The following is a 27,087-nucleotide window of genomic DNA, read 5'->3' as shown; positions in this document are numbered from 1 at the left end:
TTTATTTGGTTTCTGACCTGAAGTGATCATCCCATCACAAAGATTAGGGAGTGACTGTAATTCTTTAGCTGAGGGAGTAGTAGCTAAACCAACTTTTATTAAAAGCAAAGGATGCCATGGCTGTGGTTATATTCACTTCAAACATACATGTTCCTTTAATTATTGGTAGCATTAAGAATCAAAAGTAGGGGCCGGGCGCGGTGGCTCAAGCCTGTAATCCCAGCACTTTGGGAGGCCGAGGCGGGAGGATCACGAGGTCAGGAGATCGAGACCATCCTGGCTAACCTGGTGAAACCCCGTCTCTACTAAAAAATACAAAAAAACTAGCCAGGCGAGGTGGCGGGCACCTGTAGTCCCAGCTGCTCTGGAGGCTGAGGCAAAAGAATGGCGTGAACCCGGGAGGCGGAGCTTGCAGTGAGCTGAGATCCGGCCACTGCACTCCAGCCTGGGCGGCAGAGCCAGACTCTGTCTCAAAAAAAAAAAAAAAAAAAAAAAAAAAAAAAAACAGAATCAAAAGTAGGCTGAGTGCAGTGGCTCACACCTGTAATCTCAGCACTCTGGGAGGCTGAGGTGGGGAGATCACTTGAGGTCCGGAGTTTGAGACGAGCCTGGCCAACATGGCAAAACCCTGTCCCTACTAAAAATACAAAAATTAGCTGGGCGCGGTGGCATACACCTGTAATCCCAGCTACTCTGGAGGCTGAGGCAGGAGAATTGCTTGAACCCGGGAGGTGGAAGTTGCAATGAGCTGAGAACACACCACTGTACTCCATCCTGGGCAACAGAGCGAGACTCCTGTTTCAAAAAAAAGTAATAAAGAATTAGGGACATTACACACTACAAGATTCTTACATGGTCAAGATGTTTCCATTCATCAGCCCATTCCCTTTCTGTCAAACGATGATCTACCAACTCATCTTGATAGCCTCCATTTAGACCTATTAGAAATTAGAGATTAAATTCAAAGATAGCAAGAAAAACACAATAGAAGCAAATTCTACCAAGTAAATACACACATATTCATCATTACTTTGAACACACTATTAAGGCAATGATTCACAATGGGGTGGGGGACCCACAAAATGACAATACAACCAACAAAGGATCACTATTCAGATTATATTAAAAAAAACCCCAACAAATCAATTGTAAAACACAAAATAGCCCTAAAGAAAAAGAGGTAAAAGAAATAAACAGGTATGTTATACATAGCATTTAACACCTAACATATTGGAAAAAATTAAAATGTCAGATAATACCAAGTGTTGGCAAGGATGTGGTGCAATGCGAGTAATTAACCACCAAAACCAGAGTGTCTACTGGTACAAACATTTGGAAACTGCTTAACATTATCAGTAACTTAAAAACATTTTTTTGGTGGGGGGATAGTTTTGATATATACTGAAATTTCCAGGAATGGAACAACTGTGTGAATTAAAGGTATACCAATAAGAACTGTCTACTATTTTGAAGAACTCAAATCATAAACAGCAACAGTGCTTAGTCTTTGAGTCATTAACACAACACCCCTGTTACCAGTCTGAATTTATAGGCGTAATATTCATAGTGACTATGTATCAGTGTGAGAATCTGTTTATTTCAGTATATATTGAGTTCCTCATGATCTGTACAATCTGTCAAAAATGTAGTAATAAGAGCCAGGTGTGGTGGGGCGTGCCTATAGTCCCAGCCACTCAGGAGGTTGACACAGGCAGATCACTTGAGCCCAGGAGTCCAGCCTGGGCAATATAGTGAGACCCCATACCTAGTTTTTGGCATACTTTTTTCTCAAGTCAAACTGGCAAAAAATGTGCAGAAGAAACCATTAGCAAGTCAGCTTTTTTTCCCTGCACTGTGCTATTTCCAATCAAAGCAAGTCAGTTTTCCCTTGACAGAGTCTCACTCTGTCACCAGGCTGGAGTGCAGCAGTGTGATCTCGGCTCACTGCAACCTCTGCCTCCTGGGTTCACGCCCTTCTCCTGCCTCAGCCTCCCAAGTAGCTGGGACTATAGGCACCTGCCACCATGCCTGGCTAATTTTTTGTATTTTTAGTAGAGACGAGATTTTACCATGTTAGCCAAGATAGTCTCGATCTCATGACCTCATGATCCACCTGCCTAGGCCTCCCAAAGTGCTGGGATTACAGGTGTGAACCACCATGCCCAACCCCCACAAGCAGTTTTTAATAGATAAAAGAGAGGCATGGGAGTAACAGGGGTTGAACACTAGGATTGGTATCATAACATACTGCTAGTACATCTAAGCCTTGGGCATAAGTCAATTAGGGTCTGAATTTTGTCTCTGCCAATTATCAGCTATGTGATTTTGGCCATAGTTCTTTCATCTTTCATCTGTAAAAAGGGGATAACAATTGCCTGGGACTCCTGTGAGGATTAAATGAGACAATGTACGTACAACACAAACTAAGTGGTAGCTATGACTCAGTAAATGTTGGCTCTGAGAACACCATAGCTGCTACAGCCTTCCCTATTCAGCTACTATCCCACTACATGATGCCAGGGGCCCCAATGCGGCCAAGCATCTGAAAGATGCTAGTGAGCCTAAATAAGAGGAAGTCAGGGCAAATGTGCTGCAATTTCTTACTTAACAAGGTACAAACGGAAATTTAGGGAAACCCTGGAAGCTGATAGCCCTTTGGTTCCCTGCTCTGACAGATGCTCAGTAGTTATACTCCAAAAAACCTTATACTGAAAATGTGTAAGAGTACATGACAAAATACTCTGTCCAAAACTAGAAGAGGTTTGTTAAGGTTTCTTTTCTGTTTCTTCCTAAATTTAATGGTTTCTGAGCACCCAGATACCAGGCACTCCAAATGGAACAACAACCCAGCACAGGGGGTGGTGTTATTTCCATTTAGAAATTACTCTTCTGAGGCTCAGAGAGCCCAAGCAACTTGCATGAGATCACACAGCTAGTTAGGATGCAGAGCTGAGATTTCGAGATGCCTCACCTCCTGACCTAAATGTCCATGCACTTTCACCTCCAAGGTGAAATCTTGCATCTTTCTCGCTTAATTTTAAAAACTTTGTTTTTTTTGTTGTGTTGAGGCAGGGTCTCATTCTGTTGCCCAGGAGGGGAGTGTAGTGGCACCATCACGGCTCATTGCAGTCTTGACCTCTTGGGCTCATGCAATTCTCCTGACTCATTTTTTTGCTTTGTTTTTTATTTTTTGTTTTTGTTTTTGTTTTTTTTTTGGAGACGGAGTCTTGCTCTGTCGCCCAGGCTGGAGTGCAGTGGCATGATCTTGGCTCACTGCAAGCTCTGCCTCCCGGGTTCACACCATTCTCCTGCCTCAGCCTCTTGAGTAGCTGGGACTACAGGTGCCCGCCACCTCGCCAGGCTAATTTTTGTATTTTTAGTAGAGACGGGGTTTCACCGTATTAGCCAGGATGGTCTCGATCTCCTGACCTCATGATCCACCTGCCTCGGCCTCCCAAAGTGCTAGGATTACAGTCGTGAGCCACCACGCCCAGCCCCTCCTGCCTCATTTTTAATTTTTGTTGTTGTAGAGATGAGCTCTTCCTATGTTGCCCATGCTGGTATCAAACTTCTGGCCTCAAGTGATCCTCCTGCCTTGGCCTCCCAAAGTGCTGGGATTATAGGCATGAGCCACTGAGCTTGGCCTAATTTCTTTTGTTGTTGTTGAGACGGAGTCTCGCTTTGTCGCCCAGGCTGGAGTGCAGTGGCCGGATCTCAGCTCACTGCAAGCTCCGCCTCCCGGGTTTATGTCATTCTCCTGTCTCAGCCTCCCGAGTAGCTGGGACTACAGGCGCCCGCCAGCTCGCCCGGCTAGTTTTTTTTAGTAGAGACGGGGTTTCACCGTGTTAGCCAGGATGGTCTTGATCTCCTGACCTTGTGATCCGCCCGTCTCAGCCTCCCGAAGTGCTGGGATTACAGGCTTGAGCCACCGCGCCCGGCCGCTTGGCCTAATTTTAAAAAGATTTATAGAAGAACTGCAAAAGGAGCACAGAGAATTCTCACATATCTTCAAACAGTTTTCAAATGTTAACATTTTATCTTGTTTGCTTTTTCATTCTCTTTTTCTGAATCATTTGAGAATAGGCAATACCCCTTTATTCTTTTTTAGACAGGTCTCACTCTGTCACCCAGACTGAATGCAGTGGCAAGATCATGGCTCAATGTAGCTTTGACTTCCTGGACTCAAGTGATCCTCCCTCCTCAGCCTCCCTAGCAGCTGCGACCACAGGCGCATGCCACCAAACCTAGCTAGTTTTTAAAAATTTTCTGTAGAGACAGGGTCTCACCATGTTGCCCAGACTGGCTTCAAGTGATCCTTCCACCTCAGCTGGGATTACAGACACCAGTCACCACACCCAGCTGTACTTCTATCATATCATAGCAACAAGGTATCAAATAAGATTAATATCAAATAAGATCAACTACTATTCTAATAGTCTACATATAATAGTGTTTTATCCAATCAGTGGGAAAAAGCAATCATGATATTATTTGACTTTATCATTGAGTTGGAAAGAAATCCAAGAATCCAGTCTGAATTTACCATGCTCCTTAGGTTGCTTACCGAGACTGTGGTGTCTATCACGAACTTCTCGATGCTCTAGCATCTTGTTGGGTTCCCGATACAGGTGAGAAGTTGCAATATCCTCTAAGGTGTAATGCTGAAGAGGCGGAGGGGTAGGATGGAATTGGCCCCCAGGATTCATTAGGGGCACAGTGAGAGCAGGACTGTGCCGAGGAGCAGGGCTGATGGTACATACTCTCTTGGCAGGAGGCTCAGGAGCGATTGTATCTCTATCAAAACTATTGTCTTCTCTCCTGTAGAAGAAGCAGAAGTGCATATTTGATCCTGTCAACAAGTTTTCATGCAGACATTTCCCGAGAACCTAGTGTGTGTTAGCTATTTTGCTATACACTGGCATAAACAGGAAGACTCTAAGGAAGGGTGTGACATGAGGCATGAACTGAACTGTCTTCAGGGGCCAGGCACCTCATGTAAATTGCTGACTTATACTAGCATGAAAAAGGAGGTCAAATCCATCCATAACCAGACAGAAACATTAACCCTCATAAAGCAAAGGAGAGACTAAGGAGATGACAGCCTTTTTCTAAGTTATGGGTTTAACAATACTTAGGAAAGTATTAAGGTCAAATTTGTTACCATGGAGGTGAGTTACTGGAAAGAAACTACATGGGAGGAAAAAGGCTCATATAACAAATCCAATTGTATCTTTTTTTTTTTTTAAAGCCAGTCAAATTAACCCTGGGTCTAATTGTGTAGTGGCAGGGTTTTTAGTCACTCAGATCCAACTGTAATAAGTTTTCTACCTTTATTTATTTATTTTTTTTACTTAAAAAAAAATGTCATTAAAGCCTATCCACTATTGTTAAAATATTGCCTTCTTTGATAACCCATAGAATATTATGATAGCCACTCATAGGGAGTTTTCTAAAATAAATTTATATTAATTTCAATCTCAGTAAAGGTGAGCCATTGGCAAATATTAATAATTAATTGCTATACTTTTTCAAAACTTCTCATATCAGAAAAAAATGCATTTGACATAAAAGGCATTTGGCAGACTGTATTGCTTGTTTTCTTTCTTTTCTTTTTTTTTTCTTTTTCAATTCTTTCTACAAACAGCATCCAAGAAAAGGCAGAACTGTATTCCTGAGGCTTCTGGAACAGTCGATCCCATAAATTCTCTAGAGTAGAGTTTCTTACTGGGTGTGCAGGCATCTGAGGAGTTTCTGAAAAATACTCATGCCTGGAAGCTACTCCCATAGATTTTAGATGTATTCTGCAGCGAGGTATTGGAATAAAGCAAAAATAACCATAGAAAGTCTGAGACATTGGGCTGGGCATGGTGGCTCCCACCTGTAATTTCAGCACTTTGGGAGGTCGAGGCGGGCAGATCTCTTGAGCTCACAAATTTGAGACCAGCCTGGGCAACATGGTAAAACCCCATCTCTCCAAAAACAAACAAACAAACAAACAAATAAAAATTAGCTGGCCATGGTGGCACGTGCCTGTAGTCCCAGATACTCGGGACGCCTCTGAGGTGGGAGGATCACTTGAGCCCAGGAGGCGGAGGCTTCAGTGAGCAAAGGTTGTGCCACTGTGCTCCAGTCTGGGCAACAGAGCCAGACCTTGTCTCAAAAAAAGGTTGAGACATTACAACCACAGCAATCAAATTCTCTTTATTTTATAAGCAAAGGGGAAGGCCAGTGTGGTTCCAGGAAGGCAAGGACAGCAAAGTTCATCTGCTCACCTCTCTGGACTGGGCCTCTTCCCATTTCCGTGTACCTCCATGAGCAGCTCTGACGAATCAGCAGGCGATGCAATGCTTGTGTTGAGCAGAAGGTGTTCGTGCTGAGCGAGGTACTGGGATGGGGTCTGCTTGGCTGCCCGAGCGCAGTGCAGCAGTTCTCGCTGTAGCAGGGGAAGGTTGGCCTTGAAAGGAAGAGGCAGTTTGTCCAGTGTTGGGCCCTACACAAGAGGGCTCAGCACCTCAAAGAGCTTTCACAAAGCAGATGATACCAGATAAAAGTCTTTCTCTCCTTGGCAGTCTGATTTTCATATACTTCTTCTGTGAGTCAATGATATCTCTTATATTGCACCTGAATTACTGGTTCAGTTGCCTCTTGCCCAAATCAGATGTAAATCTGCTTAAGGAAGAGACTGCACCTTATTTACCTTTGCAGCCTAGTATACAGTCAAAGCTCAATAAAGGGTTGTTAAACATAGTAATATACTTCTGAAGACTTTAGTCAGTGAGAGAATTACTACTGCCTCTGTGGGAGTCATTCCAAGCCCTGGTTTCTCTCTTCTGAACCCCAACTCATCTCTGATAGCACTACTCAACCTTCCTTCATGTTCTGTATAAAAGCTGCCACGGAATTCTGCAAACTGTGATTATTCTAAAACATGGGAGTTTGAAAAGGAGCACTGGGAGTGATATAAAATGTAAAAAGATAATTCATGGCCGGGTGGGGTGGCTCACACCTGTAATCCCAGCACTTTGGGAGGCCAAGGCGGGCAGATCATGAGGTCTGGAGATGGAGACCATTCTGGCTAATACGGTGAAACCCCGTCTCTACTAAAAACACAAAAAATTAGCCGGGTGTGGTAGCGGGTACCTGTAGTCCCAGCTACTCAGGAGGCTGAGGCAGGAAAAGGGCATGAACCCGGGAGATGGAGCTTGCAGTGAGCTGAGATTGCACCACTGCACTCCACAGCCTGGGTGACAGAGCAAGACTCCGTCTTCAAAAAAAAAAAAAAAAAGATAATTCATTAAGTATTTTTCTCTCTCATACTTAGAAAACCTGTAATAGGAACAAATCATATTTTAAAACCCTATACATCTTTTAAAGCTGAGAACTTGATTTCCTTCATACACAGAATTTACTTTTCCCATTTTTATCAAAAAAACCATAAAGCAGAAATTATATTTTTCTCACCAAATTTAAAAGCAATCCAGTCTGAGCTCATAAGCAAAGGCTTAATCCCAAGGGACAGATGAGCAAGTGAAAGGAGAGTTTTAATACATGCAAGTAGCCATCCCTTCACTGAGGGTTAATTTAGCAGGCACCATAATTAGTGACTGTTTTAAAGCAGAAATAAATTGACAAAACCCTAAATGCTAGCCAAAAAGCTGCCATAACAACCTACCTCATGCTGTTTTCCAAAATAACAGAGTTAAGAATAGGGAATTTGACTAAATAAAACTCTTTTAAAGTCTGTTCTATAACCTCAATCTTGTTGCAACTGTAAAAACTTAATTGAAAAAAACACCATGTTAGATCTTTACAATGGTGACATGTGTCCCATGATGAATAAAAAACATGCTAATTATTTCCTATTAACACAAATTTCAGAAATCTTTCTTGATTCTAGAGTCTTGGGGAAATAATTGTCTACCAGCTCTAACATACATAAAGAAGACCAAGATAGAACCAGCACAGCTGTTTCAGGGCTCAAAAAGGCACCACAGGCTGCTCAGAGCAGCCGAGGCTTCAATGCCATTAGAACTGAGCAATGATACAGGCTGTGCACCCTAGACTGATGCATTTTCCTGTGCTCCAATATAAGGTTTTAAAAAACTGGTATCAGTACTTTAGTAAGATAACCCATCTGTCTGATGCTATTACATTTTCTTAGGAAATGAAAATAAGGTAAAAGAAAGCAAAAGAGGCATATTTATTTGACCAGACAGCAAATATTACAGGCTTTGTTAAGCAGCAAAATTAGATGCCGGGCGCAGTGGCTCACACCTGTAATCCCAGCACTTTGGGAGGCCAAGGCAGGCGGATCACAAGGTCAGGAGTTTGAGACCAGCCTGGCCAATGTGGTGAAACCCATCTCTACTATAAATACAAAAATTAGCCAGGTGTGGTGGCGCATGCCTGTAGTTCCAGCTACTCAGGAGGCTGAGGCAGAAGAATTGCTTGAACTCGGGAGGCAGAGGTTGTAGAGCCGAGATCGCACCACTGCACTCCACCCTTGATGACAGAGCAAGATTTTGTCTCCAAAAAACAAAAAAGAGGCAAAATTAAAGGTATTATAGAAATACTCATTAAAGAAAACAAATTTCCATAAATACTGACAAAATTCAAAATACAGTGACAACTGAATTCAGTTTTTCTGTAAAATGATTCTAATCAAATCAACACCAGAGAAAACTAAATCCAGGTGCACAGACATTAGTGGGACGTGGTAAAATATGAATAAAGTCTATAGATAACAGTGTTGTATGAATGTTACTTTCCTGATTTGATATCTGTGTTCAAGTATTTAGATGTATAATGTCTGCAGCTTACTTTTCTTTTTTGAGACAGAGTCTTGTTCTGCCACCCAGGCTGGAGTGCAGTGGCACAATCTTGGCTTACTGCAACCTCCCAGGTTCAAGCAATTCTCCTGCCTCTGCCTCCTGAGTAGTTGGGACTACAGGCATGTGCTAATTTTTTCTATTTTTAGTAAAGACGGGGTTTCATCATGTTAGTCAGGCTGGTGTCTAACTCCTGACCTCAAGTAATCTGCCTGCCTCGGCCTCCCAATGTGCTCGGATTACAGGCGTGAGCCACCACACCCAGCCTTGCGGCTTACTCTTAAATATTTCTTTTTTTAGTCTTTTTTATTTTTTTTATTTTTTTTTATTTTTGAGGATGTCTCACTCTGTCACCTAGGCTGGGGTACAGTGGCAGAGCTCACTGCATCCTCTGCCTCTCAGGTTCAAGCGATTCTCCTGCCTCAGCCTCCCAACTAGCTGGGACTACAAGCGTATGCCACCACACCTGGCTAATTGTTTTTCTAATTTTTTGGAGAGACGGGGGTTTCGCCATGTTGGCCATTCTGGTCTTGAACTCCTGAGTTCATGCAATCCATCTGCCTTGGCCTCCCAAAGTGCTGGGGTTACAGGTGTGCACCACCGTTTGAAAGGATTATGTTCCATGTAAATATAACACGGCCTCATTTCATTTATCTTGTAAGCAGGATAATGCAGAACAATCTCTCCAAACGTTATGCTCCATAGAACATTATTGCAGAAGACATCTTTAGAAACTAGACTATCTGGGGCTTGGGGAGACACAGTGTCTTCCTATATCCTCTCCTGACCTTACAGTAAATCTAAACTGCAAAAGCCTTGCCTTTTGTCCGACAGCCTCTTCTCAGATAACAGTCTCCACACTCTGACTATACCCAAAAGATTAGTGACCAGTTATTTCTTCTGCTAGGAGCTCAGCCTCCCTTCCACCCTGACACTTCCAGCCCAAGCACCTCCTATTCTCTCCTATGCTAGCTACTTCTGTGTGTTACCAGCAGTGTCTTGCATACAGACTACAACTTAAGGCTTTCGCAATTCTCATCTCATTAAAACTGAGGTTTATCTGTTGACTACACTCAGACCTCTCTACCAGCCCAAAATAAAGATCTAAAAACGTGGCAAGCAGCTCTGATTTAAATCACATAACAGGGATGAGCAGAATTTGCGGAAATACTGAAGATAAATTATATTCAGTAATTATCTTATCAAATTACCTTGAGAAATGGAATCACAAAAGGACGAAGGGGAAAGTTTGTGGCTTCCTGGAGCTTACAGTGGAATTCCTCGATTGTCACTGTTGAGTTCTGAAAAGATAAATAACCTTGTTCAACTTCCAAAACTGGACTTCCAAAACTTACAGTGCCAAACTCTTTTTTTTTTTAATGTTATTTATGTATTTATTTATTTATTTGAGATGGAATCTCGCTCTGTTGCCCAGGCCGGAGTGCAGTGGCGCGGTCTCAGCTCACGGTAACCTCCACCTCCTGTGATCTCCTGACGGTGAACTCCTGACTTTGTGATCTGCCTGCCTCAGCCTCCTACAGTGGTGGGATTACAAGGGAGAGCCACCGCGCCCCGCCTTTTTATTTTTGTTTTTTAAATGTTTAGTAGAGATGTAGTCTCGCTATGTTGTCCAGGCTAGTCCTGAACTCCTGAGCTCAAGCTATCTTCCTGCCTCAGCCTCCCAAAGTGTTGGGATTACAGGGGTGAGCCACCGTGCTCAGCTGCTGAAGTCTTTTAAATCGTAAGAAAAAGGATAACTGCAGAAACATTATCAGGAACTCAGATGCCTGGCAAAGGTAAACCACACTGGTTTCTTATGACAGAAATTCACCCTCCTTGATTCCCTTCACCACCACCCCAAATCCAAATTCTCCCCTTTGCCAAGCAGCCTAGGCTGCAGAATAGGGCACTGCCTTTCTCACTACCCACGAAGAGAGGCACTCAGGTCCCTGATATTGAGAGGTTCATTGCAAGTCACTTCAGGGACAGGGTATCAAGCTTACAATGTTTCCTGTTATACAGATACTGATTTGCCTAGGATGTCAACTTTTAAGACATTTTGGACTCAATAACCCAGTGTCACATTTTTAGTTCATTTCTTTTTCAAGTTCTGCTCCCTACCTCCTGGCATAACTTCCCCCAAATCTTCAAAATAGAAAAACAACAACAACAACAACAACAAAAAACCCCCAAAAAAACAACAGATGCAAAAGCAAAAGAAAAAAAATAGTTGCCTTCTAAGACTTCAAGTGGCCTGTATGTGTTATGCATATAAATAACTCCCAACAGGCAAACCTCCATTGGTAAGTTATTACTGTTCTCTAAAAGAGTGCACGTCCTCTGTGTTTTCTCAAGAGTCTAGGCCTCAAATTAGGAATGAGACTCAGCAACTCTGCGAAGGGGAATGAACAAATAAAAATATTTTCTTCAAAGTTCACACAATATTTGTATTTCAATTCCTAATAACACTATATGATAGCAAATTAAAACAAACGAATAAAACAAAATGTGGGGATTATTCTGAATCCCTGCCTGTTCCCCCGCAAGAGCTATTACCATTTCTAGGAATTTACTTTTAGAAACTTTACAAGTGTTCAAAAACATAGTATGTAACTATGTAACATGCAACTTACCCCCACACTATCTCAATATATTTTCCTAACCAAAAAAAAAAAAGGAAAATACATAGATCTACCAATAGGAAGCTACATTAAAATTACAAGAGTCATGTATGCTTATGCAGGGAGGGGGGAGAGCAGATTTGTATGCATTAAGGCAGAAAAGGTATCCACAATACTGCTAAGTGAAAAACCAGAAACAGAACATTATATTTTCTAAGAATCCACTTACAAAAATAACACACATACATATTATATTATATCATATATTTAATTCCTGGAAGAATAATCACAATAACAGTTATTTCTGAGTATGCAATTATGTTGGATTTTCCAAATATATCATATTTATTATTCGGTAAACATTAAGATATTTTCCTTCAGGGAAAAGGGGTATGTCTAATTTAAACATATTAAAGGAAAATGTTTGAACATTTTCCCACATTTCATACCAAAAAAATTATTTTAAAGTTAACTGTGTATCTGTTTTAAGTATATGACATTTGCACAATACAGCCAAAGAAACCTGTAATTCTGGTAATCAGGAATAAAAACTAAGTGTAAGAGAACGATACTCTTTTATACCTACTGCAAGGGAAGCAATCGGGTCTTGAAAAGCAAACACAAATAGATTAAATGTATGGAAGCCCTACATGAATGATTTCAAGTATACTTGTGGGTAGACAAGGGGAAAGGATGGATTGTGTGACACAGGGAAATCGTGAGTTAGGCCAAAGAAATGGACTCGGGGCTACATACACAGTATATCTACTGCGTAGGGCAGTCCTGCATGACAGGGATAAACACTTCCCTCCTTCAGCTAGTTTATTAAACCTTATTTTATATTAAAGAGCATAATTGTTTGTTTCTTCCCCTCAAAGATCTCATAGTCTAGTGGGAAAAGAGGCAACTAAGCTATTCATTTTAGTATGATGGAGGCACACATATACAGGACACTACTGACTCACAGAGAAGATATATTTGCTTAAATTTTTTTTTTTTCCCCCAGAGATACGGTCTAGCTCTGTCACTTAGGCTGGAGTGCAGTGGCATGATTATAGCTCACTGCAACCTTGAACTCCTGGCCTCAAATAATCTTCCCACGTTGGTCTCCAGAACAGCTAAACCAGCTATTTTTTTTTTTTTTTTTTTTTTTTTTGAGACAGAGTCTCACTCTGTCGCCCAGGCTGGAGCGCAGTGGCGCAATCTAGGCTCACTGAAAGCTCCGCCTCCCGAGTTCACACCATTCTCCTGCCTCAGCCTCCCGAGTAGCTTTGACTACAGGCACCTGCCACCATGTCCGGCTAATTTTTTGTATTTTTAGTAGAGACCGGATTTCACTGTGTTAGGCAGGATGATCTCCATCTCCTGACCTCGTGATCTGCATGCCTTGGTCTCCCAAAGTGCTGGGATTATAGGCATGGGCCACTGCGCCCGGCCAATTTTTAAATTTTTTTTTGTAGAGGAAGGAATCACACTATGTTCCCCAGGCTGGTCTTAAGCTCCTGGTCTCAAGTCGGCCTGGGCTTTCCAAATTCTGGGATTATGGGTGTTACCCACACCTGGCCAGAGAAGATATATTTGAATCAAACTTAGGGGGTCAAGGAATTCTATACAGCAGTTTGTCCTTGAGGAAATCGAAATGCAGCTTTGGGAAAGATGTGTCAGAGCAGAGAGAAGAATGTTGAGAGGTAAGATGTTGGGGGAACCTGGTCTCTGGACTTCAAGGGCAACATTTATACTCCTATTCTGCTTCCTCCAATGCTTACATCTTTTTTTTTTTTTTTGAGACAGAGTCTTGTTTTGTCACCCATGCTGGAGTGCAGTGGTGTGATCTCAGCTCACTGCAACCTCAGCTTCCCGGGTTCAAGTGATTCTTGTGCCTCAGCCTTCCAAGTAGCTGGGATTACAGGTGTGCACTGCCACTCCTGGCTAATCTTTGTATTTTCAGTAGAGACAGGATTTCACTATGTTGGCCAGGCTGATCTCGAACTCTTGACCTCAAGTGATCCTCCCAACTTGGCCTCCCAAAGGGTTACAATCTCAAAAGTAGGAAACTAACATTGGCACAATGTACTTATAGTTCTATACCATTTTGCCATATGTGTATTTTCATGTAACCACCACTGACCAAAATATAGAAATATAGAAACCTTATCTATCTTTATCCTCCTGGTTTATAATAAAAATTGGCAATTATTTACTCTACATATACTGACAACCATATCAGGCAAAGTAATTTTTGCTGCCAATACCAAACATAATTTAGAAAACTCAGGAGAAGGAAAGTTAGTTAGCTAGTTACCTATGTATGTATGTATGCATGTATGTATCTACCTACCTACCTACCTACCTACCTACCTATCTACCTACCTACAGAGGTGGAGTACTGCTCTGTCATCCCCCTACCTATCTACCTACCTACAGAGGTGGAGTATTGCTCTGTCATCCAGGCAGGAGTACAGTGGTGTGATCATGGCTCACAGCAGCCTCGAACTCCTGGGCTTAAGTGATCCTCCTGCCTCAACTTCCTGAGTAGCTGAGACTATAGGCATACTCCACTGTGCCGGCTAAGGAAAGTTTATTTATTTATCTATATTTTCACTCTTAAACTCTTAACATTTTCTGCATACCCTGGTCTGGGATATATCAGAAAAACAGAAAACCTCGGGAACTCACTGCTTATGTAGTCCCTTAGGTCCCACGAGTGAATCTGCTGTCTTCTCTCTACCTTTAAGAGTCTTTTTTTTTTTTTTTAAAGGCCTGCTTGTAAGGTTGGGCCATTTAAACAAAAACAAAAAAAAGATGGGTCTTGCTCTGTCCCCCAGGCTCACAATTCACCTGCCTCAGCCTCCTAAGTAGCTGGGACTACAGACGCACTCCACCACACTTGGCGAAGAGTCTAATTATTTTTGTTTTATATGTAATGTCCATGGCTTTTTGCTATTTATCAGGGGGAATAGGAAGAAGTTTGTCTTTCTACCTTCCCTCTGAACCAGAATGAGACTTGATTATGATAATGGTAATATCCTATTCCATAACAGATAAATTGTACTTTACTCAGGGTTTTACAGACCTTTTAGTTAGCTTCAATGGGGGAGGGGGTACTTAATGTTGAACTGATTATCTTGGTGTATATTGTTTACTATTTTCTTAGGATGAATGGTACCAGAAACATTGCCAAACTATCCTCCAGAAAGTACATTCTCCAAATAAGTAAGTGAAGCACAAAACATTTACCATTACCTTGAAGTGGAAATTGCCCGTGCTTGCTTCCTGGTATAGTTAGGGACTCTCAGTACTTTACTTCTTATACACCATGGACACAGAATGCAGACAGGTGAACTCCAGCTACTAAATTATGTGGCCTTTATTTTTAGAGATGGGGATCTGGCTATGTTACCCAGGCTGGCCTCAAACTCCTGGGCCCAAGTGATCCTCCTGCCTCAGACTCCTGAGTAGCTGTGACTACAGGAACACACCACCACACATATGAAACCACAATTTCACTGTTGCATGCGATGCTTCCACACGTGTAAGAATGTTCATAGGAACATTATTTGTAATGGCCCTGTACTAAAAAGAGTTAACCTAGTAGGCCTAAAACTGCTAGCCTTAGAATAAGATTGGACCATTGGCTGGCATCGAGGACCCTGGATGGTAAACAGTTTCCTACACTGATATAAAACTTTTCTTAACTCAAGAGGTGGCAGCAACCCAAATGTCCATTGAGGGATTAACAGATCAATAAAATGTGATATAGAAATAAAATGAAATATTATTTAGCCTTAAAAAGGAAGGAAATTCTGACACATGCTATGACATGGATAAACCCTGAGGACATTAAGCTAAGTGAAATAGGCTAGTCACAAAAAGACAAATACTGTATGATTCTACTTTTATGAGGTTCTTAGAGTAGTTAAATCCATAGAGACAGAAAGTAGACTGGTAATTGCCAGGGTCTAGGGATAGAGGGGAATGGGGTGTTATTGTTTAATTGGTGCAATTTTGCAAGATGAAAAGTTTTGGAAATGGATGGTGATGATGGTTGTATAATAATATGAATATACTTATTGTCACTAAACTGTAAACCTAAAAATAGTTAATATAGTAAATTTCATCATAATTCAAAAAAAGCAATTGTATAAATTCCTTAACCCTGTGATGCTCATAGGCTCTAAGTACACAATGGCGAACAGGGACACATGGTGAACAGGAAAAACAATATGAATGTACTTAAGACCACTGAACTGTGTACTTCTATAATGTATATTTTGTATATTTTACTATGGAAAAAAACAGTTAACCCAAGTGTGGCCATTTAAAATAAATAATTGGACACATCTACATATACTTTTCATAACTAAAAAAAATTCAAATTTTTTTGGCAAATGATTTCTTTTCTTTTTCTTTTTTTTTTTTTTTTTTTTGAGGCGGAGTCTCGCTCTGTCGCCCAGGCTGGAGTGCAGTGGCCGGATCTCAGCTCACTGCAAGCTCCGCCTCCCGGGTTCCCGCCATTCTCCTGCCTCAGCCTCCCGAGTAGCTGGGACTACAGGCGCCCGCCACCTCGCCCAGCTAGATTTTTGTATTTTTTAGTAGAGACGGGGTTTCACCGTGTTAGCCAGGATGGTCTTGATCTCCTGACCTCGTGATCCACCCGTCTCGGCCTCCCAAAGTGCTGGGATTACAGGCTTGAGCCACCGCGCCTGGCCTTTTTTTTTTTTTTTTTTTTTTTTTTTTTTGAGATGAAGTCTTGCTCTGTAGCCCAGGCTGGAATGCAGTGGTGCAATCTCGGCTTCCTGCAAGCTCTGCTTCCCGGGTTCATGCCATTCTCCTGCCTCAGCCTCCCTCCTGAGTAGCTGGGACTACAGCCTAATTTTTTGTAATTTTAACAGAGATGGAGTTTCACCGTGTTAGCCAGGATGATCTCGATCTCCTGACCTCGTGATACGCCCACCACAAATGAATTTTTGACATTTTTACTTTTAGGCTTGAAATTATTTTTAAGAATAGATAATACTTAAAGTAATTTGCTGCTGGAATCATCATAACATTTTGATGTCTGCTTTGTTTCCAATTATGTTCAAGCTCATTTTGACATTTAACTCCAATGACCTTATTCTGGATCCAGTAAGATTTTTCTATAGTAGTCTAAAATTTGAGGAATAAACAGGTTTAAAATAAAAAAGAACTAAACTTCCCTAACTGATAAGGGTGACCATGTGTAGAGTGGTTCTGAGAACAGTATGGTTCATGCTAAACATGAGTTTTCCTTCTAAGAGGGTAAAATTTGGCAGGTGCTAGGCAAAGAGTGCCTATGTGACCAGGCCCCAACAAAAACCTTGGCGTTGAGTCTGTAATAGGCTTCCCTTGACAGAAACATTGCATGTATGTTGCTGTATTTTTGTTGCTAAGGAAAGGGAGCTCTGTTACCATTCAGGAGAGGGAGAAAGCATAAGGAAACCTGCAGATGGGTTCCTCCAGACTCCACCTGTGTCTCTGTTTTATGATCTCACTATGTTCTCCTTACTATGCCTCTGTAATAGAGCTTAGCTGTGAGCACAACTGTATGTGAAGTCCTGTGACTCCTTCTGGCAAATCTCCAAACATGGGGTTGATGCTGGAGACCCCAAAACTGGCCCAAATTACAAATGACTTATATGTAAAGGTATAAATTATGGGGGTATTCCTACGATATGACACTATATAGCAATGAAAATAAACTACAGTCAAACGTAATAAGGACTAAACCTCACAAATGACGAAAAAGTCATTTATTGCATTTTGCCTTGTATGAAAGTTGTTCCTTTCATTATAGACTGACAAATTTTTTTAATTCATGTTTTGAGATAGGGTCTCACTCTGTCACCTAGGCTGGAAGTGCAGTGGTGCAAACACAGTTTTCCTGGGCCCAAGGAATCCTCCCACCTCAGCCTACTGAGTAGCTAGGACCATAGGCATGTGCCACTATACTCAGCTAACTTTTAAAAAATCGTTTTGTAGAGACAGTCTCACAATGTACCCAGGCTGGTCTTGAACTCCTGCATCCAAGCAATCCTCCCACCTTGGCTTCCCAAAGTGCTAGAATTACAGGCGTAAGCCACCACACCCAGCCTTAGACTAATAAATTTTTTAAGGCAGTAATTGTTAAACTGTTTGGTCTCAGAATTGCTCTAACTTATATGGATTACATTTGTTGACATTACCATATCAGAAATTAAAGTTGAGAATTTAATTAAAATAAAAAATAACTATATTGGTTCAGACTGAGGTGTGATTTTTAATATCTGTAATTTTCCAAAAGAAATGCAGTAAGAAGAATAGCACTGTTTTATCATTTTGTCAGTCTCTTTAATATGTAGCATAATAGAAAGTCTCTTTAATATCTAGCGTAATAGAAGCCAGCTGTATTCTGTCTACTTTTGCATTTAGTCTACTGCTATATTATGAAAATAGTTTTCACCTTCTGGATCTCCAGAAAGGATCCTGGAGAATCTTCGGGGTCCCTAGATTTACACTTAGAGAGCGGCAGCTTCAAGGATTAGTGCTGTGATTCATCTTTCTATCCCATATAAAGGGGTTAACATATACAAAGGAGCACAGAATGACCAGCCTGACAAGATAGGGAGATTCCGTCTCTACAAAAATATAAAAATTAGCTGGGCATGGTGGCATGCACATGTAGTCCCAACTACTCAGGAGGCTGCGGCAAGACAATTGCTTAAACCTGGAAGGTCAAGGCTGAAGTGAGCTGTGTTCGTACCATCTTCCTCCAGGCTAGGTGACAGAGTGAGACCCTGTCTCAAAAAAGAAAGAAAGACAAGAAAGAAAGAAAGACAAGAAAGGAAAGAAAGGAAAGAAAGGAAAGAAAGAAAGAGAGAGAGAGAGAGAGAGAGAGAGAGAAAGAAAGAAAGAAAGAAAGAAAGAAAACAACCTATATTTAAACAGTTTTATACAAGTTATTCAATAATTAGTCTAGTCTGCAGCGTTTGCCATATTACTATGGGTTTGAAAACGAGCAGAAATATCTAGAACTTCTCTGCTGGCTTTGGACCTGAACCACATACTCGGGCAGCTGAGAACAACAGTGAGGTTGTACTTACCACCAGTGCAAGAACAAGAGTCCGCACCTTCTCCCCAATCTCAGGGGAGATGTCATTTCCAAACTGTTGCAGAGTGGTAAGAAAGCGTTTCAACTTGCTGAGCTGTCGAGCACCACAGGTGGCTGGCAACTGCTGATTTGTGAGTGCAGATGATGTAGAGGAGGCAGGACCATTGCTGAATCTCTGTGGTGGTGATGGGGCGCCATTCAGGGTAGGAGGAGAATGGTTGATTCCATTGCTTACTAAAAGAGAGCCAAAATGAAAGACTCAGGTTACGTGCAAAACAAGGGGACGTTTGTTCATTTTTTCTTGTTTGTGTTCTCCTTCATTTGTTCATTTGAATTTTGTAAAGTACATGTTATAAAAGTATGCAAAACTGGTTCTGTCCTCAATGAGATTGCTGTCAGATAAAAATGGTAACAGAGTAACAGTGGAGTGTTAAAAAGAAAGCAGAGTGCTCCGAGAGCAATAAGAAGAGACATCTAACTCTACAGGTGCCATGGGCAGGGGTGGGTAGTTTTAAGAAAGACTTCCTGCAACAGGTAGTGCTTGAGATGGGTCTGGGCCAATAGATCTTTCCAGTGACGGGATACTCATGCCCATCTTTTACATCGCATCTCCTTCCCAATTTCAAGGCCCCCAAAACACTAGGCAGTCAATCAGAAGGTAGTATGTGAGCAAGACACCAAAGAAAGTTATGATAATATGAGGGATATTTTTTAGGCCTACTGATTTAACGACTTATTCCTACAATAAGGTACCTATTTCTTTGGCCATCCAGAATACTCATGTCCATTAGAGCCAGTTACTGTCTGCCTTAATGGTGCTAGATTAATACTGCCAAACCCTCGGCCATTCAATAAAGCATCTTCCTGATTCCATGCAGGACACTCCCATCCTACATTTTTGCTCAAATTATACTACATGTGATTAATTACAGTTTTCCTATTTAGTTCTTAATAGTCATTTCTTGAAAATTTTAATTTGGAAAACAACCCTAGAGCTACGGTTTTGTTTTTTTGAGGCAGGGTCTCATTCTGTCATCCAAGCCGGAGTGCAGCGGCACTATCTTGGCCCATTGCAGCCTCGACCTCCTGGACTCAGGTGTCCTCCCACCTCAGCCTCCTGAGTTGCTGGGACTACAGTTACATGCCACCATGCACAGTTAATTTCTTTTTAAAAATTTTTTGTAGATAAGGGAGTCTCATTATATTGCCCAGGCTAGTCTCAAACTTCTGGGCTCAAGCGATCCTCCTGCCTTGGCCTCACAAAGGCTGGGATTACAGGCATGAGCCACTGTGCCTGGCATTGAGCTACGTTCATGTTGGCATTAAGTAAAAATCTAAATTATCTAGTACCTAAGTGTCATTCTGCTTTCACTTAATCATATCCAGCCTTAAAAAACTAAAATAGTGAAACTGTATCTAAAAACATAAGAAACAATTTAAGACATAAGCAATGTTTAAACAGCCAATCATTTAATCTTTACGTAGCTTAGAAAAATGACATTTAATCATATTTTGCCAAAAACAAACTTATTATCATAAAACATCTTCCACTTCCCTTTTACTTCCTCTAGGCCAGTCACAGTCAGTTAACTATCTCTGTTCCCTCTTCTTATACTGAACCTTATTCAAATTTGACTAGGCAAGCTCTTCTTCATCCCACACAGTTCAGGTATCATCTCTGTTAAGGAGCATTCCTTGACACATGCTGCTGCTGCTGCTCCACTTGAAGGTAACCTTAGTGGATTCACTACATCTCTCTGTGCTGCCTATGTGCATATGCATGCTTCCACTATTTTACTTTGAGACAGAGTCTTGCTCTGCTGCTCAGGCTGGAGTGCAGTGATATGATCTTGGCTCACTGCAACCTCCGTCTCCTGGGTTCAAGCGATTCTCCTTCCTCAGCCTCCCAAGTAGTTGGGATTATAGGTGTGCGCTACCACACCCAGCTAATTTTTTGTATTTTTAGTAGAGACAGGGTTTCACCACGTTGGCCAGGCTGGTCTCAAACTCCTGACCTCAAGTGATCTGCCCTCCTTGGCCTCCCAAAGTGTTAGGATTACAGGAGTGAGCCACTGCGCCTGGCCTATGCTTGTTTATTTCTATATTTGTGTTGCCTTAATAGATGTTCACTTATTAATAATACAATACACAAAACATACGTGCACACTTAAGTTTTATAAGCTGTGTAAACAGTGTATACTTTTGCTTTGTTCATTTGCTAGCAAAGGGTTAAGTGTTTAGGAAAATGCTACTGAATGATTCACGCATAAAAGACTAACAGCCTGAGAAAAGGGGTGAATTTTCTTTTGTCTTCCACTAAAGGAAATTAGTAAAGCTACAGAAAGGAAAGTTGAACACTCAATCCAGAAAATTAGTTCCAATAGTCTGCCATTTCTTTGTTTTCACAGAAAGGTCAACTGCCATAGGAAAGTTGCTCCCTTTTGAAGGAACCAATAAAAATAACACATTACCATGCATTTAGCTACTCTGATGTATAGAAAGGCTTTTTCTTAGTCTCTTCAGTAAAAAATGTATGATCACATTTTCTGAAATGAAACACAACCACTGCCAAGCAGCCAAATATGGAAGCAAAAAGGGCTGAATTTGCATATACATATATCTATTGGTGTATCCTGAAATCTGATTGATGGCTGAGGTTTAAATCTGTTTCTTTTCAAGATAGTATGTATGTCTTCGGCTGTTTAACAGATAGTAGAATTTAAGAAAAGGGATATCATACTTCTTTTCATTCACTCTGGCTCAAACTGAATGCTGCAGTTACCAGCTACTCAATTCAAATGTTTTGGGAAAATAATAAACTTCCAATTAAAGCTGTACATCTTACATTCTCTTCTCTTGCCTTTTAAAACAATAAACACCCAAACCAAAAAATTTTGAGCAAGGACAGTGTGCAAGCTTGTATAATGGTATTTAAATGAAACAATACATACAGCATTTAGCTCAGTGCTCTAACACTCTTTGGGCATTCCAAAAATAGCAGTACATTTTGGTTTACAGGCAAAAGATGTGCAGAGTGTCAAAGTGAACTGGGGGTGGCAGCATGTGCATGGAAAGGCAGAACTCAAATGAAGATCAACACACTTGTGTGCATGTATGCACAAGTTTATTTGGGGTTCTTTTGGTGATTATAGATACATAGGACTGAAATTGTTGAGTTACAGGGCACGTGGAAATTTGGCATTAGTGCAAACTGCCAAACAATTTCCAAAAGATGTACTAAATTACACTCCAACCAGCATTGTATGAGTATTCAAGTTACATCCTCATCAAAACTTGGTATCATTTTGAACATCCTGGTGGGTGTATAATGGTACTGTATTGGGTGTTAGTTTGCATTTCCTTGATGGTTAGTGAAGTTGAATATCTTGTTACATATATTATTAGCTAACATAATGGTTATGGACTGAATTCTGCCTGAGCCTTGGCCAAATTCATACATTTAAGTCTTACCCCCTTGTACCTCAGAATATGACTGTATTTGGAGATAGAGACTTTGAAAAATTCATTAAGGTTAAAAGAGGTATTACAAATAGTCCCTAATCCAATACGATTATTATCCTTAAAGGCAGGGAAGAGACACCAGGGACACGCACAAATGGAGGAATGGCCATGTGAGGATATCGCAAGCAAGAAGGCAACCTTCTACAAGGCCCAGGTAAAACCAAACCTGCCAACACCTTGATCTTTACATTCTTGACTCCAGAACTGTAAAAAAGTTAATAAAAATAAAAAGTTAATTAAAAGTTAATAAAAATAAATAAAAAGTTAATAAAAATAAATCCAGTCTGTGGTATTTCATTATGGTAGCCCTAGTAAACGAATACAACAATATTCTCTTTTGTAAAAAGTCTTACCATGACAGCATTGGAACATTTTTCGAATTCCATAATTTTAGGAAACTTACTTTGAATCTCATATTGCAATATAATAATTTAAATTCACTATTGTTAGAGTCAAAGAAATAAAAAGTTACCAGCCAAAGAATATGAAAACAAAATATTTAAAAAACTAAATATCCAAATAAACTAAGTATTATTCTCAGAGGGTATAAGTAATTTAGAAAAGAAACAACCAGAAATATATATCTGTGTCTATATTTTCATAGCACTTTGAAAATATTGAATAATATATGTGGAAGGCTTCATGCAAGTCAGTCACTTAGATCCAAATGTCACTCTAAACTACAAACATAAGTAACTAAGAGGTCTCACATGCAGTAGGAGTAAAGGACACTGGTCTCGGTCCTCCAGGATTTATTGGTGGGAGGGGTGGCATGGTGGGAGGTGAGGATCTGGACTGTATCTTCACTTCCACAGGCGATCCAGGCATTGCTGGCACCCTTTTCTCAGGACCAACTGCAGAGAATCAGAGAAATGGAGGTTAGGGTTTTCTAAAAGGTTGCAGAAACAGACAACAATTTGAAATACCAACATATTTCCCTAGAGGACTGCTTAGTATAATAGGCTGAATAGTGACCCCCTAAAAGATATGTCCACGTCCTAACATCTGGAACTGTGAATGTTACCTGATTTGGCAAAAGGGTCTTTGAAGATATCATTAAGTTAAAATTCTTGAGAGGAGGAGATCATCCTAGATTGTCTGAGTGGGCTCTAAATCCAATCTGAATTGTGTCCCTAAAGAAGGGACATGACACAGACACAGAGACGTATACAGAGGGAAGCCGATGTGAGGACAGTCACGCCAAGTGGCGACAGAGGCAGGGACTGGAGTGACACATCTATACACCGAGGAGTGCCAAGGAGTGCCAGTAACCAGCAAGCCAGGAGGGAGCAGGAGACACATTTGTCCTCTGAAACCCCGGGAAGGAATCAACCTTGCTGATACCTCAATTTTGGGCTTCTGGCTTTCTGAACTGTGAGAGAATAAATTTCTATTGTCTTAAGCCACTCAGTTTGTGGCACTTTGTTACTTCAATTCTAGGAACTAAAACGAGGAAACAAGGTCAAGAGGTGACATGAACTGAAAGTTAGCAGTCTCTAGATAGTGGCTGAGAAAGGAAGAAACCAGGTTACAAATATAGTTTACCTCAAATGCATTTTTTTTTAAACTTCTCCTTATAAATGAATCAAATTATGAGGGGGAAAAAGCTAATTTAAAAAGCTAAAAAACTATCTAGACTTAGGCCTCAACTGCATGACATGAAAAGAAAATCACAATCAGTTGTATATAAATCAATTATTAATAGGCTTGGTGCAGTGACTCATGCATGTAATCCTAGCACTTTGGGAGGCTGAGGTGGGTGGATCACCTAAGGTCAGGAGATCAGCCTGGCCAACGGGGTGAAACCCTGTCTTTACTAAAAATATAAAAATTAGCTGGGTGTAGTGGTGGGTGCCTGTAATCCCAGTTACTGGGGAGGTTGAAGCAGGAGAATTGCTTGAACCTGGGAGGCAGAGGTTGCAGTGAGCCAAAATCATGGCACTGTACTCTAGCCTTGCGACAGAGCAAGACTCCGTCTTAAAAAAAAAAACAACCACCATTAATAATGATGTACTAAATTATATATATATACACATATCAACTACATCAAGTAGGATAAAAGAGGGAGTCAACTTCTCTGACCTCAAACATGTAAATGTCATTTATGCTATATATTGTTCAAAAAGACGAAAAGTAGAGCTGATTCTACATTAAGCAGAGGCTACTTCATCTATGGGAACAATTAATAATAGGCAGCTGTTTGATAATACTAAATGGCAACAAAATTCCAGAAAGATAAATTAGATAAACTTCATGATGCTACAATTAGGTAGGTCTGAGCTAACAGGAATCAGACTCGATACCAATGAGTAATAGTCTAACATATCTAAGAAGTTATTTTTCCCTATCAAAGAGAACTTGCTACACACTTGGTTAATAGGACCAGGGTTACCATAATCACCTTTAAATTGAGCTATGTTCCTCACAGTAATTCTAAGCTTTTCACTTAAGTACCAGGCATTCATTCTCCAATAACTGCTGAATTCAAATTCAAGTGCAAAAAATGGGCAGCAAAGGCTCAAATGAGAAGGTTAAGTCCAAGTTTTCTTTCTGTGATAGCACAGCTATAAAGACAATACCTACAAGAGTGGTCACGATCCTGGCAACAAGGAACATTTTTGTGCATTGATGGGACACTTTTTAATAAGAAAAGTATCTCCAAATACTATTTTTTATGCTTCAGTTTGCAGTGGCCACACTTTGGAAAGGGATATAATAAAGTCAATCAAGAAAGCAATGCCCCCAAGTTACAAATCCCCTGACAAAAATGTGCAGTTCTCAGAACCATGTGGGCAACACTGTGCCAGCCCTTCCCATCTCTCTGTTCAGGACATTTTCTTTGTGAAATTGATGGTCGTCCTGTCTGATTAGTGGACTAATGAGCTATTGCGCTTGCCTTTTCTTCCTGACAGTATTTTCTCAATGCCCTTCAGAGAACAGCTGACACATTTCCAGCTCTTCCATCTGGGCCCCAGCTTTCTGGAAGGGTAGGGGAGAAGGAAAGGAAGGAACTGACAGTTGTCTCGCACTGTAATGTGTTGTGTACAGTGTGCAACAACCTAGAGGGAGCCTTTCTTCAGACCACCTGGCTCTATAGCAAGGGTGCCAAAGGCTTGAGGAAGGCTTAGCAGTGAGATGAGTTTTAACATTCAGCACTTGGCAGAATAAAAAAGTTAGAGCAGTCCAACTGCAGAACGCTGAACTCTGTGCTCTAACCAACCAAAAGCTTCGATAGTGGGCCAAACCCAGCCACTAAAGAACTGTTTACAGATTGATACTTTTCATTTCACCACCCAAAATCTACAACACTAGTGTTTTCTTCATGTTTCAAGTGAATGAAGCAGAAAAAGCACAGGTATGAAAAGACTGAGAGATTTGGTTTGAATTCTCATTCTGTTACAACGCAATTGAATTTCCAATTCATTTCACCTTTCTAGGCCTCATTTTCAACATATGTAAAATGAATGACAGTAAGACCTACCTGTCAAGAAACATGTAATGATTAAAGATGATGCCTAAATCACTGCAAGGGATAAAGAAGGTGCTTAATAAACAGGAATGATGATTAGAAGACAGAAATCCTCGTGTCAAATTCTGGACATACTATTAACTAGGTATGTGACCTTGACCAAGTTAACATTAACATCTGTTTTCTGTGGAAAATAGGTATACTATCAACAATTTATCCATGTAACCTCAGAGATATTATATGGAATGATCCAAGAATTAACAGCTGCAAAATCACCAAGCACAATGTAAAGTGGTATTTTTGTTGGAAGCTGGGTGGCATGAACGCCCTTCACGTGGTTTACAAGTGGTATCCAAGTGGTTTACAAGGTGACAAATTCAGCAGTTGCTCAGATGATGGGAAAAGGCATGTTCCAAAGTAGGCATTTTAACCCTTTGCTTGGGGTCACAGTAGGATCATAGTAAGTTCCTGTAGGAAGAAGGCTATGACATGCCTTCATGTCATCCTAGTAATGGTGACTTCCTTTTTGAATTTTTATGAAACTGATAGTTATGTGTTACATTCTAACTGGATCCCATGAAAGAATCAACCATATATTGAACTCTTTTCAATCTTGGAGAAGCTTAGATACAGTTCAAGAAGAAGAAAATTCTTTTCCCTCAATTGTGGCTTGAGTCCATAAACACTATTGCTTAAAATATCAAACAGCCATAAAGATTTAGTCCCAGGAAGTCAAAATAAACCTTGGTTTTGCCATAAGGGTCCAACTCAATTATAATTTCAAAGTAACTGACAATTTAGTCACCCCATGAGTTTGTCTTTTGATTATTCTGAACATATTTGTACATGTGTGTGTATTACAAATAAATGCATGTGTGCATATATATGTGTGTATATATTAAAAAATAAAACCCAGATATTACAACATGTACCTCTAAAATGACTTATGGTTCAACACCTAAACCATGGGAAGCCAAAGAATTTGATGAGTCAAAACAGGAAAGTATGTCTGAATAATTTCTTCACTGTGCGCGACTTGCTAAGGATATCGTGAAAACAGAAAACAGATGAAAGAATAAAGTAATAAACAGTTATCTGTGTGATAGCAGTGATATTTTTTCCTACATAGGAATTTAAAGAATCAAAGATTAAACTAAAGAGTAGAACTATTCTATAGCTCCCCAGGAAAGTAACAGAACACCCAGCACTCTCCCTCTTATCTGCAGTTTCAGTTTCCACAGTTTCAATTACCTACTGTCAACCAAGATCCAAAAACATTAAGTGGAAAACTTCAGAAATAAACAATTCATAAGTTTTAAATTGAGCACCGCACTGAATACTGTGATGAAATCTCACACCATCCCACCTAGGATGTGAATTATCCCTTTGTCTGGAGTATACACTATCCGACCATAAGTCACTTAGTAGCCGTCTTGGTTACCATCAGATGAACTGTGATGGTGTTGCAGTGCTTGTGGTCAAGTAACCCTGATATTACTTAATGGCCCCAAAGTAAAAGAGGAGTGATGTTGGCAATTT

General features: G+C 40.7%; 1 protein-coding gene across 5 annotated transcripts in view; it reads right to left on the bottom strand.

The window, feature by feature from the left end:
- CBFA2T2 (CBFA2/RUNX1 partner transcriptional co-repressor 2) overlaps positions 1-27,087 on the bottom strand; it is a 162,202-nt gene that overhangs the window by 22,458 nt on the left and 112,657 nt on the right. For 4 of the 5 annotated variants that reach the window (XM_008021011.3, XM_073007927.1, XM_073007926.1 and 1 more), the window contains exons 2-7: positions 22,790-22,933; positions 18,550-18,791; positions 10,040-10,129; positions 6,273-6,454; positions 4,565-4,818; positions 853-938 (exon numbers count right to left, since the gene is read on the bottom strand). In XM_008021011.3, the coding sequence (XP_008019202.1) occupies positions 853-938; positions 4,565-4,818; positions 6,273-6,454; positions 10,040-10,129; positions 18,550-18,791; positions 22,790-22,933 (998 nt within the window). The remainder of the gene's footprint in view (positions 1-852; positions 939-4,564; positions 4,819-6,272; positions 6,455-10,039; positions 10,130-18,549; positions 18,792-22,789; positions 22,934-27,087) is intronic. The other variant, XM_073007935.1, reaches the window with a different exon arrangement.

Source organism: Chlorocebus sabaeus, chromosome 2 (genome assembly GCF_047675955.1).
Source record: "Chlorocebus sabaeus isolate Y175 chromosome 2, mChlSab1.0.hap1, whole genome shotgun sequence".
Classification (NCBI taxonomy): Eukaryota; Metazoa; Chordata; class Mammalia; order Primates; family Cercopithecidae; genus Chlorocebus; species Chlorocebus sabaeus.
This window is presented reverse-complemented; position numbering and strand designations above follow the sequence as displayed.